Source organism: Podarcis liolepis (assembly GCF_965112155.1).
Source record: "Podarcis liolepis genome assembly, chromosome: 7".
Lineage (NCBI taxonomy): Eukaryota > Metazoa > Chordata > Lepidosauria > Squamata > Lacertidae > Podarcis > Podarcis liolepis.
This window is the reverse complement of record NC_139561.1, coordinates 11,934,270-11,949,711: the sequence shown is the minus strand read 5'-3', so window position 1 is coordinate 11,949,711 and position 15,442 is coordinate 11,934,270. Positions and strand designations below refer to the sequence as shown.

The following is a 15,442-nucleotide window of genomic DNA, read 5'->3' as shown; positions in this document are numbered from 1 at the left end:
ACCCTTGGTTTGCATGATTAAGTAGTAGACACCCAGAACTTCAAAACGGTTTTGGACGATATATTGCCCAGCCCGAGTGTAGACATTACTGTGCTAGATGAACCAATATTGGGACTCAGTGTACAGCAGCTTCCTATGTTCCTAAAGGCTTTATTATTCAGATTTCTGTCCAGGAGCACTTTATTCTCCCAGATAAATGGGGACGTACCTTGACCATCAGGGTTCTTGATTAAGTTCTTTTTTAGGTGGGAGAAAATGTAGAAAGCCAATGGCTTTGGAGAAGAGTCGTGGTCCCTTTTCTGGAACTTGCGCTTCCACAGGACCGGCAGGTCTACCAAGTCCCGCCACTGAGAACAGACCAGCCGGCAATTGCAAATGAGGTCGCTTGCTGGAACCAGAGACAAGATATCCAACAGAAGGTGTTCGGGCAAATTTTCCATGTTCCCTGCCATCAATGAGGTCTCAGCCGCCTGAAGAGATGAACCACGAAAGAGGGGAGCAAAGGGAAGAAGCAAACATACAAGATCTGTGAGTGGCCATAGGCAAGGAAAAGCGGGGTACTGCAACAAAATGTTGCAGCGTTAAATGCTTCAGTTCAGCTGCTTTATACCTAGTCAGACTAGATTGATCCATCTAGCTTAGCATTTCCCAACCCTGCTGTCCATTGATTCATGACCCGCTCCCCGAGATGGGTGCAGGAGGTGGAAAGCCATGCCATGCCATTAAGACTTGTGTCTCCTGTTCCTGGTTCAGTTGGAGAAATTTATGTACCTCCCTGTTTAATAGTGAGCAGCTAGCACAAATCTCTCTGGCTCCGTGTCCATACTAGCAGCCAACTTCCAGGGGTTGATTGGGCTTTACTTCCCCATAGGGAAGTATACCGCCCTATACCCAAAGGTCTCTCTTTTTTATATATATATAAATATTTATTAAGATTTTCAAATTATAACAAACATAACAATACACACACACACAAACGAAAATAACATAAAAAAGAACAAGTATAATTTCAATACCTTATTTTCTTAAAACTTATTTCACCGACCTCCTCATACCTCCCCTTTCTGCGTTCCCATTTCAAAAATTTAGTTCAGCAAATCCTCACCCTTGATTTTGTCTAATTATCATCTTTACTTTCCTTTCACTTAATATACCCAAAGGTCTCAGGGCGGTTCACATCGAAAGATCACAATATATAAATTAAAAATAAAAGCAATAACCCAACAATACCTCCTTAAAAAGAGCCACATTTCAAAGGGTATGGGATGTTGATCAGGGCAACCAAAGGCCTGGTTAAAAAGGAACTTTTTGCCTGGCGCCTAAAGGTGTATAATGAAGGCGCCAGGCAAACTTCCCTGGGGAGAGCATTCCACAGACGGGGAGCCACTGCAGAGAAGGACACGTTCTCATGTTGCCACCCTCTGGACATCGTGAGGAGGAGGCCTCAGAAGATGATCTCAGGGTCCAGGTAGGTCCATATGGAAAGAGGCGGTCCTTAAGGCATTGCATCATGTGATTGATTATGCAAGGCAGGGCTTACCTGCCCCTCCCCCCACATTTTATTCAAGTTGGCACCCCTGTCAGGGTCAATACATTTTTTTTGAAGGGTGGTGTGTGTGTTCGATCTTCACTCATACTAGTCTACCTTACAGGGGTGTCGTTCCACAGAACCTGCCTCTTTGTGAAGAGGGACGCTTTGAGCATGTGCAGAGTTCTATCTGAGAGCCCAAGTGCAAATGGACTCCTGTCGGCTGCCCTTCCCAGATCCTGCCCCATTGTAAAGACCCACCCTTTGAAGAAATACCAAAGGACCTGAAAAGACTCTTTATGTATGCGACAGCTGCGAGGATGCTTTTCGCCCAGGGGTGGAAATAAGAGAAAACTCCAACCAAAGAAGAATGGATAATCAAGATGATGGACTACGCCAAAATGGCAAAATTGACCGGGAAGATCAGACACCAAGATGATAAGAAATTTAAGGAATTGAAAAAGTTTATAGAATATCTTAAAGAACACTGTAAGCACTTGAAGACGTTAGCAGGACTTGTAATGTAATTTTGTAGGGTTAAAAGTGGATATAAACCAAATTGGATAAATATAATTAAATACAGTAAGGGGGAATTATATATATACATAAAATATATTGGAAGACATGGGTGGGGGGGAAGCTGGGGGATTCAGGGAATCACATGATGTATAAAATTGATTATGCCTAAATACAAATGTTATCTGTAAAAAGAAAGATCCACCCTCTTGGATGCGCTCCCCCCCCCAATCCCCTCCGAGTCTTACCTGGTCTGGAACGAGCGCAGGAGCCGCGCGGCGCCTCCGAGAGCAAGTCTGGTCTCCGCCCCGCTCCACCGCTAGGCAGCAGGGAGAAAACGAAAGCGATCCTAGTCCAGGATCTCAATTCCGAGAAACGACCCGCCCACCGCCATCAGTTCCTCTCGTCGGGAGGAGAGGGCAAGGAGCGGAATCCCCGCCGGGGCGTATTTGCATCAGATGACGCGCTTCTGGCGAGTCAACGCGTGTTTACAAAAATATTGTAAAGAAGTGGACTCACTAGCAGGGTTTGAGTAAACACTTACAATTAAGAAAACAAATATAAAAGTCAAGATGCAACAATCGGGAAAACAACAAAGTGTAAGAGGTAATTTGAAAACATATGGTAGAAAATTGATAAGAATACAACGATATTTAGCTAAATGATTACAAAACTAAGGTAGAATAAAACAGGCAGGAGAAGCAAATACTTAAAGAACCAGGAAAGGAGGTTGAGTGAAGTTGCTTGTGGGGGTGGGGAGAGATTGGGATTTATATATTCTTTTCGTGATAATGATGATTGTGTTGAATAGAAAATTGCAAAACTTAATAAAAAATTAAAAAATTAAAACTTAATAAAAAATTTTAAAACTTAATAAAAAAATAAAATCTAGCTAATGCACATCTCGAACCCAACTTTGCAAAGGCAGGAGCAGCGTGGCCAGAGGCACCATCTAGTAAAACAAACCATTGCAAATGGATAAGGGTTGGTGGCGAGTGTGGACCATACACACCTCATCCCAAGCCTTTCCTTGGCTCAGGAGAGTTGGCATCTGTGACAAATGACCAATAGTACTCAAGGGACCACATAACACCGGTCTTGAAAGACCTACATTGGCTCCCAGTATGTTTCCGAGCACAATTCAAAGTGCTGGTGTTGACCTTTAAAGCCCTAAACGGCCTCGGCCCAGTATACCTGAAGGAGCGTCTCCACCCCCACTGTTCAGCCCGGACACTGAGGTCCAGCACCAAGGGCCTTCTGGCGGTTCCCTCATTGCGAGAAGCAAAGCTACAGGGAACCAGGCAGAGGGCCTTCTCGGTAGTGGCGCCGGCCCTGTGGAACGCCCTCCCATCAGATGTCAAAACGATAAACAACTACCTGACATTCAGAAGACATCTTAAGGCAGCCCTGTTCAGGGAAGTTTTTAATGTATGATATTTTAGTGTTTTTTGGTTTCTATGGAAGCCGGCCAGAGTGGCTGGGGAAACCCAGCCAGATGGGCGGGGTACAAATAATAAATTATTATTATTATTATTATTATTATTATTATTATTATTATTATTAGGGTTGCCCAGCATCCTGCTATAAGGATGATGGAGATCTATGGAGAAGAGGATGTTATCTAATCAGGGACTGGAGGCTGGCAGATTCCACACACATGCCCATCTCCCATGGAAACACCTGGTCAGCCTGGGAGTCAAAATGGCTCCATGGCTGCTCTCCTGTGCAGCTTCAGACATGTGGCCTATATATCTATGTATGTGTTTGCTTGATACATTTATGAACCATTATTATCTACATAAGACCTTTATTTATTTATTTCATCATCTAATCAGGGACTCGAGGCTGGCAGCCTCCACACACGCGCCCATCTCCCATGGTTTTGCCTTGCAATTTAGGGCCAGAGTCACAAGACCAGGAGGACGCGAGCACAGAGGAAATATAATAGAATGGCAATAAAATCTGCATTGGAAATACTGCCTGTCTTTGCCCCCAGAGCAGAAAGGTCTCCTTGCTTTGGGACCAATATTGCAAAGGGTTCAACGCTGCCAGCCTCTTAATAGGACTAGATAACCCCGATTAACTGTTATCTACGACGTCGAGGCATCAAGCCACAGTCATAGAAAAGTAAGTTATGTAAAACTATGAATATGTACACACACACACACACATATATTCTGAGAGACAGCGTGGTGGACTGGTTTCTGTTGGATTAGGACCTGGGAGACCAGGGCTGGATCTGGACACACCAAAGAAGCATTTCAGTTAAACGCGTTCTAAACTTTGTATGGGAAAAGCGGAACTCCACAGCCATCTGGTGCCACAGTGTTATAAACAACGCATATAAAGCGCTTTTTCTTTGCCAGTGTAGCTGAGTCCCAGGGCTAAAATCCCCACACAGCCATGAAGCTCAATGTGTGTGACAAGTTTTTGTGAGCCAGAGTCAGTCCACTCAGTGGCGTAGCGTGGGTTGTCAGCACCCGGGGCAAGGCAAGTAATTTGCGCCCCCTAACCCGTGGATTTGCGCCCCCTAACCCGTGGATTTGCGCCCCCTAACCCTAACCCCCAGATGTTGCGCCCGGTGCGCCCGGCCCCCCCTGCACCCCCCACGCTACGCCACTGAGTCCATTTTTTGAATTATGCTCAGTTAGGAGGCATGTAGGCGCAGGTGAAAAGAATGGGCACAGCAGGTCCTGTGGGCAAACCTTTGGGTAGTAGCCAATGCTGGTCCTACACATTGAAATCCATGACCAAAATTCAGTTCTCCACATTTCAAGATCAGGATACAGTATGTGTTTGTTTTCCTCATGAAAATTCATCCGTACACAAATTCCAGAGACAAAAGTTCAGCTTTTTTTTTTGGCAAAATCTCAAGAATAAACAAAGTTTACTCTGGGGCTCTTCTCATATTCTTATGCTGAAAATTAATGAATCGGTGGTCTGATCTACAACCCCAGCCATACCCAGATGTATGCAACTCTGCATATGCTCAGAATCCTATCTCCTCAGATACTTGCCATTTGATTTCCCTTTGGATGACTAGAGTCATCATCCTTATGGGCAAGAAGGGATATTTTCCAGTGTTCAGGCATATCCTGTTGGGCATAAATTAAACAGGAAAGAAAAGAATGAAAGGGATCTAGGAGTCTTAGTAGACCTCAAGCTTAACACAAGTCAAAAGGCCATGCAGCAAGCAGCAAATAATGCTAATGCGATTCTATTTTTTTAAAAATAATTTTTATTAACCGACCACTCAAATCAAATCAAATCAAATCAAATAAATTCCTAATTACAAAGCCGAATTTAAAATTTTGTTGGGGGTACCCATATTTCAAGTTCCGAAGGGGATCCAATCAACTTCTTGCTGCTGCTTTAATGTCCACAAATCTGTCCAAATAATGTTCACAATTCTATCCAGTCCTTTCTTGTTGTTTTCATATATTTTTCCTTTCTCTTTGTGACCTCTGATAGTCTCCACAAGCGGGTCAAGACAAAATGTAATCCTGTGTGGATTTTTCCGTTCGTCCAAGAGCCATATCCAGACGGTTTCCGTATATCATCGCTTGCATAGATAAAAACACTTTTACCGTCGTTAATCTTCACAGGTCTGTCGCCTTTCCTCTGAGGAGGTTCGCCAATGCAATTCTAGGCTGCGTCAACAGAAGTCTATTGTCCAGGGCAAGGGAAATAACAGTACTGCTCTATTCTGCCTTGGTCAGACCACACCTGGAATTCTGTGTCCTGTTCTGGGTGCCACAATTTAAGACTATTAACCAGTTGGAATATGTGCAGAGGAGGGTGATTGAGATTATCAAGAGTATGGAAACCAAGCCTTATGAGGAATGTTTGAGGGAGTTGGTTATGTTTAGCCTGGGAAAGAGGAGCCTGAGATAAGAGTAGATAGCCATCTTCAAATATCTTAAGGGCTGTCACACAGAAGATGGAGTAAGCTTGTTTTCTGCAGACGTAGGATGGCAGATGGAACTTTGCTTCAGGATGAGAACAGAAATCGTGTGGCAGCAGCAGGAGGCCCCATTAGCTAAAGTGGTGCTTCAGGTTAAGAACAGTTTCAGGTTAAGAACGGACCTCTGGAACGAATTACGTTCTTAACCCAAGGTACCGCTGTATTTGAGGCCTTAAAATTCTTACAACAGTATCCACCCCTAACAAGGAACTGCAACTTGAGGAACTTCAGACCAACAACCTAAGTCCTTTTCTTTGTTCATGTTTTCTGCAGAGGTAGGATAGCCACCAGTCAGGGATTCGTTAATTGCATTGCAGTGGTTTGGACAAGTGATTTTCAGAGGCAATATGACATATATTTCTTCTTTTAAAAATCGGATCTTTATTTTGACAGTACAGTGGTACCTCAGGTTACATACGCTTTGGGTTACATACGCTTCAGGTTACACACTCCGCTAACCCAGAAACTTTGCTTCAGGATGAGAACAGAAATCGGGCTCCGGCGACAGCAGGAGGCCCCATTAGCTAAAGTGGTGCTTCAGGTTAAGAAGAGTTTCAGGTTAATAACGGACCTCCAGAAAGAATTAAGTACGTAACCTGAGGTACCACTGTACTGAGACTTCTGTCCCATATCTATCTAACACTTAACATCACAGTGCTGGCTACAATAGAAAAGGATGCTGGGGTTAGGCTTGCAGGAAAGCTGGAGGGAGAACAGGAAGAGAGGCGCTTGTGGACATTGCAAGGAGCAGACCAGAAGAGCAAGGCGCAGTTTGCCCACGAGCTAAACAGATACAGGACACAGGCAGGAAAGTCAAGCAGGGTTTGGGTTGGAACATCCGGCGGCTATTTCAAATCACTGGAACCAGGATGCGTCTCAGCAAGCTCATGTGAACAACACGTAAGCAGGGATGAGCTCGTGGTGAGAAAGGACTATTGATTTATGGTGTGCTGGTCCAACTTACGTGAGGAGAAAGACGGCAAGTGAGGGAGCCAATGGGGGCTGAATTTCAGGCACCCCCACACCCCCCAAATTCTGTCAGATCCAGCTTGGTTGGCTGGAAGTAGTAGAGCACGGGTAGGCTAACTAAGGCCCAGGGGCCGGATCCAGCCCAATTGCCTTTTAAATCCAGCCCGCAGACAGTCTGGGAATCAGTGTGTTTTTACATGAGTAGAATGTGTCCTTTTATTTAAAAGGCATCTCTGAGTTATTTGTGGGGCATAGGAATTAGTTGTTCATCTCCCCCCAATATTCCGGCCCCCACAGGGTCTGAAGGACAGTGGACCAGCCCCCTGCTGAAAGACCTTCTGCTCTGTTCATTGCTGCCTAGAAGAGGAAATTTTCACTTATAGATAGGTAAGCTGTCAGGATATGTGCACCACCCAAGACGTTTAGGATCTTCTACTGGAGTTGAACTGTATATCTGTTGTGAATATGTGTTTATACCCATAACCTTACACCCACAATAACTTCACACCCCAGAGGATTACAGGTTAGTTTATTACTTGGGATAAAAGTGACAAGAGTGCATTCATGCTTTTTCCAAGCAGAAGGGTCACAATATAAGCGGGCAGCAAATCATACACCTTGATCCCAAGAGCAAAAAGGACACCTCCCTATTCTGAAAGCCTGGAGAGATGGCACAGCCTGAATGAATGACATTTGTAGCTGCCAATCTTTTTCTCCAAGGAGCTCACGGAGGCGTCCGTGATTCTCTCCCTCCTCCTTTTATCCTCACAACCACCTAGATCAGAAGTGAGGATTACCCTGTATGATTTTGGGCCAAGGTTACCTTATAGAGAAGGGAGGAGGCGTCTTTTGGGCGGGAGTGTGTCATGGCGCCTTTACTCATTTGCCCCATTGTTTATTTCCTGCAAGTTCCAGTCTGTTTGTTATTTTGTTCACCTTGGGCTAGTTTCTAGCTAAATGAACATGAACTGCATAAAAAATGACTGATTGTTTATGTTGTTTGTTTCCTGATTCATAGCTTCACTTTTGCAGGAAGATTCATTCACTGTCTGTGCAGAACTCCATTCTTCCCAACAGGAGGCGATAGTTGAACTTTGCTGGCATGTGGGGTTAGCGTGATATTAGCCATTAAGAGGCCGGGATCTTTGCTTATGCCTTCCATGTCACGTTTAAGGTAAAGTCTGGTACCCGGGTGTTCTGAACCGTAGACCCAGAGGAGGGCTCGTGGGAGTGGCTGGGTGCAGGTATGACAAAGAAGGAGGCCAAAGACGCGAGAATGATCCATTCTAGTGCTTTATTAAGGAATGTATAGGCTTACAGGAAGCCAGGAAGCCAGATCTCCTGGCCTTCTCTTGCAGAGATGCAGGACAGACACTGCAGCAAGGAGATGGTCTGTCCATACCCAAGCAAAAGTGAATACATTCTGCATATGCAAAGCAGCATACATTTCATTGCCTAGGACATCCCATTGCTTCACCTGCCCAGATGAGGGCTTGGGTGGCCAATACCTAATCTTATAGATACCGTATTTTTCGCCCTACAGGACGCACCAGCCCATAGGACGCACCTAGTTTTTTGGCGGGGAAATCAAGGAAAAATTTTTTATTTCCCCCCCAGGTTTGCGCAGCCATCCCAAAGCTGGAAGAGGGAGACGGAGCGCTCCGTCTGCCTCTTCTGCCTTCAGAGACAGCCTCCCTAGCCTCCGTGGTACAGTGGCTTGCCCCGCTGTCCCCCAAGTTTGTGGGGCTGGCGGGGGGGGGGGAGATGCAAGCTTGCTCCCCCCCCCAGCCTCCAGACCAGGTCCGGGAATAGTGGGGTGGCGGCGCTCCGCCACCCCAAGCTTGTGGGGCTGGCGGAGGGGGGGGGGAGAAGCAAGCTTGCTTCTCCCCCCCCGCCAGCCTCCAGATCAGTTTGGGGAATAGCGGGGTGGCTGCGCTCCGGCTCCCCGCTATCCCGCGAGCTTGTGGGCTGCAGTCTTCTGCCCGCAAGCCTTGCGAGCCCGCGGGACCTCCCGCCGGGCTTGCAAGACTTGCGGATAGCTTCCTGAAGCCTGGAGAGCGAGAGGGGTCGGTGCGTACCGATGCCTCTCGCTCTCCAGGCTTCAGCAAAAGCCTGCATTCGCCCCATAGGACGCACACACATTTCCCCTTCATTTTTGGAGGGGAAAAAGTGCGTCCTATAGGGCGAAAAATACGGTAGTTCCTCTTTGTGGACTCAGAGCCCAGCACCCCAAGCCCACAGATAAGGACACCACCAAACTCGGCTAATTAGCTTGTATCAAAGCAAGCGATTATAAGCATATATGACCTCGTTGCTACAACAGCTACCCATTAATTGTGGTGTTATCTTGACTACCAAGATGGCATTAGCAGAATTTCCGGAACTATTCACCTTTGGTTCAACACATAGTGTTAAAATGGGGGGTCTTTTTTTAGATCTATGCCAGTGTCACTGATGCCATGATCTGCAGCATTAAGAGTACAGATTGCCACCCATCGTTGTGATGTGCCCTATCCAATGGGGGTGGGGGAAGAGGACACCTTGTTATCCCAAAACCATCTCACTTAAAAAATAAGAAAGAGGTAGTCGGTTTTCAGCAACCTCCTTGCCATCCCATTTCTTGCCTTGCTTTCCTATTCAGACATGCTTCCAGATCACAGATTTGTAGATACAGAGCATCTGCAAAAGATACAAGTTGAGAGAAGCAAAGAGAACGCAAAATCGAAGCTACAACTGGGTGCAAAATTTAGCGCAGATGAGAGAAGGGATGATGGCGTTAAGAAGAGGAGCGGTCATCATCGTACCAGTCATCATTGTACCACAAATCATAATTGGACGCTCTATAATTAAGCCAATAAGGCATTTCGTCATCGCTGGAATGTGGATCGGGGTAATAACTGTAGTCGTAGTCATCGTCATCCTCTTCTTCTGCCACTGGTGGTGGGTGAAGTGTGATGCTGCTTTGCAATACTTTCATCCCAGCCCAGGATGGCTCACTGTCTTCACTTGGGAACTTAAGGAGGCTGATTTTCTTGTCTGCTTTGTGTTCAAAGAGGATATGACGGACACCTTGAGGGTAGTCTTCAAAAGTGTGTGAAACCTGGAGAGGAGAGAAAAAAGGGACGGGGCTGCTGGGCCTGGGGGAGGTTGCAGAGAGGAAACTACCCCTTCCAGGAGGGAACCTTTACCCCACAGCAGTGGCTGGAGGGGCAGAACGGCGGAAGCCAACAGTAGGGGGAGCCAGAGCCCAAGGAGAGGCAGAGGCAGTCAACAAAGTCTAGTTTTGTCCCCATTCTCCTCTTGCCTGATGTTAAGCAAGAGGAAGCTCGCAGGTAGTCAACCAGCTGAGCTGCTTGTCAGTAAGACACTTTAAGGTTTTCTACAATCTAGTGGTATATATCTTTTATGAAATATTTACACAAGAAGGCCTGCATGTTGTAGCAGACGGATGTTGGTGGGACCCCTTTCACCCCCATAGACAACCCTCCACGAATTTAACAAAGCTTGCATTTTCTACTCAGGCTTGGCTCACCGGAAACCACATTGACACATGAGGTTCTTCATATTGATGTTCCTCAAGGACTTCAGAGTCTGCAGACAACAGCTTCACGGTCAGTTTATAGCATGAACCATGCCCACCTGAAAAGCTGTTTTTGGTGGGGGGGGGGAGGAAGAGAGAGAAATTATATGAGCCTGGGACAAATTGAGGTCCAGCTGGGCACATCAACCACCACTATTTCTGCCACTACAACATGGTGATTGACAGAGATCTTGGCAGTGCTTTTTCCCTAAAAAAAATGTTTAGGGGTACTCTCATTTTGACTCAATAAAATCACCATGTTATACTTCAAATCAGGGGAAATAAATACAGTAAGTGGAAAAAAGTACAAAGAAACTTTTTTTTCATTTGGATTACTTCATATGACACAGCTGATGATTTACCGTGCTAGAGAAGAAATTACATTTTTAAAGTTTCTTCTCCCATTAGATTCACAAAATGTTTAGGGGTATGTGTACCCCTGCATTTCCCCAGAAAAAAAGGACTGGATCTTGGTGCCAGCATTTTTATATTTCTGGGTATCTTTGGTCAGGGAAGTAAAGAGACTCAATATTAGGAAGTGTCTCATTAACATTCAAAATAAAACTAAAAGATGGGTTCCAGTGCCTTCCTAATGAACACACGTGGTAACTAATTTGGACCTGGTGCCACTCTAAATAAGCGGAGACAAACTGCAATCCCTAATTGGCAGTAGCTCAGTGGTTGGAGCATCTGCTTTGCATACAGAAGGTCTCTTGTTCAATCCTTGGCATCTCCAGATAAGACTGAAACCCTTGAGAACCATGCCGCCATGGAAGTGATGGCCAATGGCAGCCTTCATTCCTCTAGACAACTGCCCCTGGGGCTGAAGCCTAGGTCCAAGCAGACCCTCCCCTCTGCCTCCAACCCACTGACCTCATCTATCCTTGGACTATCCTCACACATGCTGAGAACTTGGTTTGGGGTGTCCACCCTCCCTGAGCCCCAGCCGGGACAGGACACTTGGCACTCACCATTCCTTCACCTTAATCGTGGGTCTGGCTTCATCCATCAGTTTGTCCCAGTAGCCCTCGTCCTTCAAGGTGATGAGCTGAGACTTGCTGCAGGGCCTGAGACATTAAGCAACACCATCACTACCCCACAGCATTGGGGGATGTAGGTAGCGCTGTGGTCTAAACCACTGAGCCTCTTGGGCATGCCCATCAGAAGGTTGGCTGTTCGAATCCCTGCAACGGGGTGAGCTCCCGTTGCTCTGTCCCAGCTCCTGCCAACCTAGCAGTTCGAAAGCACGTCAAAGTGCAAGTAGATAAATAGGTACCACTCTGGCGGGAAGGTAAACAGCATTTCCATGAACTCTGGCTCCCGTCATGGTGTCCCGTTGTGCCAGAAGTGGTCTAGTCCTGCTGACCACATGACCCGGAAAGCTGTCTGTGGACAAACGCCGGCCCCCTCAGCCTGAATGCGAGACGAGCGCCACAACCCCATAGTTGCCTTTGACTGGACTTAACTATCCAGGGGTCCTTGACCTTTACCTTTTACCCACAGCATTTGGACCACATGTTCTAAAAGGCTCAGCAACTGGCTATTGTGGGCAGCCTCCAGCTCCCTGGAAAGAAAGTTTGCCCCCTCCTATGCAGAGGCAAGGAATGATGGTCTGCTAGCAACCTTTTTAAGGGAAAGCCACTGGGGGCCTGTCTCTCATCACTCCCCATAACACACACTTCTTTAGTCCATACAAAAAAAAGAATAGCTCATTTGATAGGATTTTGTGACCATTGCATTTTTATGGGTTATATTTATTGGGGGGGGGGCTCTCCTTATGCAGAATACAGTGTGAAGCACAAGAACTCGCACCAGGGCAAATGAAAACTCCCTTTCCTCATCTTTAATTGGATTTCAGTTCAGACAATGATAGGTTCCTCACCCATTACATGCAGCAAAGCATTTGTAGAGCTGAACAGGAGCATCTTCATCATTCTTCCAATAAATGCCATTTATCCTACAGATGAATTTTGAGTCTTCTATGGACAGTTCCTCAGTTTCCCAGTGGCCCTCGGCAGGTGTTTGGATTTCCCAGGAGTCCAGGCCATCTGATGCCGTGTGTGTGGTAGGGAAAATGAAGGGAGAGGCTTTGAGTGCCTGGAAGCAGCCCATGGGTTAGAAAGAAAACAAGAATGACTTAGGCCACTTTCAGACTGTCACTCTTCCCAAGAGGGACCCAGTTGCATAATGGAAAGTTCAGGGTCTCAGATTTAGGCTGGTCTGATGATCGTGTGCAAGGAACCCTCATCTCAACAAATCAGACTTCTTGACACAATGCCATAAAACCTCCCCACAAATGAATTTGCTCTATAAATAGCCAGTATCCTTAAATGTGGGGCAAATAATCAGGATGAAGGGGCAAAAAACAGGCAGCCTGGAAATGAACGTAGTTAAATTATCACCCTTGGTTTGCATGATTAAGTAGTAGACACCCAGAACTTCAAAACGGTTTTGGACGATATATTGCCCAGCCCGAGTGTAGACATTACTGTGCTAGATGAACCAATATTGGGACTCAGTGTACAGCAGCTTCCTATGTTCCTAAAGGCTTTATTATTCAGATTTCTGTCCAGGAGCACTTTATTCTCCCAGATAAATGGGGACGTACCTTGACCATCAGGGTTCTTGATTAAGTTCTTTTTTAGGTGGGAGAAAATGTAGAAAGCCAATGGCTTTGGAGAAGAGTCGTGGTCCCTTTTCTGGAACTTGCGCTTCCACAGGACCGGCAGGTCTACCAAGTCCCGCCACTGAGAACAGACCAGCCGGCAATTGCAAATGAGGTCGCTTGCTGGAACCAGAGACAAGATATCCAACAGAAGGTGTTCGGGCAAATTTTCCATGTTCCCTGCCATCAATGAGGTCTCAGCCGCCTGAAGAGATGAACCACGAAAGAGGGGAGCAAAGGGAAGAAGCAAACATACAAGATCTCTGAGTGGGCCATAGGCAAGGAAAAGCGGGGTACTGCAACAAAATGTTGCAGTGTTAAATGCTTCAGTTCAGCTGCTTTATACCTAGTCAGACTAGATTGATCCATCTAGCTTAGCATTTCCCAACCCTGCTGTCCATTGATTCATGACCCGCTCCCCGAGATGGGTGCAGGAGGTGGAAAGCCATGCCATGCCATTAAGACTTGTGTCTCCTGTTCCTGGTTCAGTTGGAGAAATTTATGTACCTCCCTGTTTAATAGTGAGCAGCTAGCACAAATCTCTCTGGCTCCGTGTCCATACTAGCAGCCAACTTCCAGGGGTTGATTGGGCTTTACTTCCCCATAGGGAAGTATACCGCCCTATACCCAAAGGTCTCTCTTTTTTATATATATATAAATATTTATTAAGATTTTCAAATTATAACAAACATAACAATACACACACACACAAACGAAAATAACATAAAAAAGAACAAGTATAATTTCAATACCTTATTTTCTTAAAACTTATTTCACCGACCTCCTCATACCTCCCCTTTCTGCGTTCCCATTTCAAAAATTTAGTTCAGCAAATCCTCACCCTTGATTTTGTCTAATTATCATCTTTACTTTCCTTTCACTTAATATACCCAAAGGTCTCAGGGCGGTTCACATCGAAAGATCACAATATATAAATTAAAAATAAAAGCAATAACCCAACAATACCTCCTTAAAAAGAGCCACATTTCAAAGGGTATGGGATGTTGATCAGGGCAACCAAAGGCCTGGTTAAAAAGGAACTTTTTGCCTGGCGCCTAAAGGTGTATAATGAAGGCGCCAGGCAAACTTCCCTGGGGAGAGCATTCCACAGACGGGGAGCCACTGCAGAGAAGGACACGTTCTCATGTTGCCACCCTCTGGACATCGTGAGGAGGAGGCCTCAGAAGATGATCTCAGGGTCCAGGTAGGTCCATATGGAAAGAGGCGGTCCTTAAGGCATTGCATCATGTGATTGATTATGCAAGGCAGGGCTTACCTGCCCCTCCCCCCACATTTTATTCAAGTTGGCACCCCTGTCAGGGTCAATACATTTTTTTTGAAGGGTGGTGTGTGTGTTCGATCTTCACTCATACTAGTCTACCTTACAGGGGTGTCGTTCCACAGAACCTGCCTCTTTGTGAAGAGGGACGCTTTGAGCATGTGCAGAGTTCTATCTGAGAGCCCAAGTGCAAATGGACTCCTGTCGGCTGCCCTTCCCAGATCCTGCCCCATTGTAAAGACCCACCCTTTGAAGAAATACCAAAGGACCTGAAAAGACTCTTTATGTATGCGACAGCTGCGAGGATGCTTTTCGCCCAGGGGTGGAAATAAGAGAAAACTCCAACCAAAGAAGAATGGATAATCAAGATGATGGACTACGCCAAAATGGCAAAATTGACCGGGAAGATCAGACACCAAGATGATAAGAAATTTAAGGAATTGAAAAAGTTTATAGAATATCTTAAAGAACACTGTAAGCACTTGAAGACGTTAGCAGGACTTGTAATGTAATTTTGTAGGGTTAAAAGTGGATATAAACCAAATTGGATAAATATAATTAAATACAGTAAGGGGGAATTATATATATACATAAAATATATTGGAAGACATGGGTGGGGGGGAAGCTGGGGGATTCAGGGAATCACATGATGTATAAAATTGATTATGCCTAAATACAAATGTTATCTGTAAAAAGAAAGATCCACCCTCTTGGATGCGCTCCCCCCCCCAATCCCCTCCGAGTCTTACCTGGTCTGGAACGAGCGCAGGAGCCGCGCGGCGCCTCCGAGAGCAAGTCTGGTCTCCGCCCCGCTCCACCGCTAGGCAGCAGGGAGAAAACGAAAGCGATCCTAGTCCAGGATCTCAATTCCGAGAAACGACCCGCCCACCGCCATCAGTTCCTCTCGTCGGGAGGAGAGGGCAAGGAGCGGAATCCCCGCC

At 46.0% G+C, this 15,442-nt stretch overlaps 2 protein-coding genes across 3 annotated transcripts in view; both read right to left on the bottom strand.

Moving 5' to 3' along the window:
- The window catches only part of LOC310712078 (F-box only protein 44-like), a 31,613-nt gene that overhangs the window by 3,839 nt on the left and 12,332 nt on the right, over positions 1-15,442 (bottom strand). The window contains exons 1-2 of one of the 2 annotated variants that reach the window (XM_083514719.1): positions 2,293-2,414; positions 209-470 (exon numbers count right to left, since the gene is read on the bottom strand). The exons of the other annotated variant lie outside the window; for it this stretch is intronic. Coding sequence (XP_083370845.1) covers positions 209-452 — 244 coding nt within the window. The 5' untranslated portion in view covers positions 453-470; positions 2,293-2,414. Of the gene's footprint in view, positions 1-208; positions 471-2,292; positions 2,415-15,442 lie in introns of those variants that run through there. 2 annotated transcript variants of the gene reach the window in all.
- Positions 9,988-13,816, bottom strand: LOC310711084 (F-box only protein 44-like; the record flags this gene model as incomplete). The annotated part of the gene is made up of 5 exons (XM_083512557.1): positions 13,166-13,816; positions 12,440-12,605; positions 11,529-11,624; positions 10,510-10,624; positions 9,988-10,077 (listed from the first exon to the last, which is right to left on the bottom strand). Coding segments are annotated over exons 1-5 (711 nt in total), but the record flags the coding sequence as incomplete, so codon positions are not given.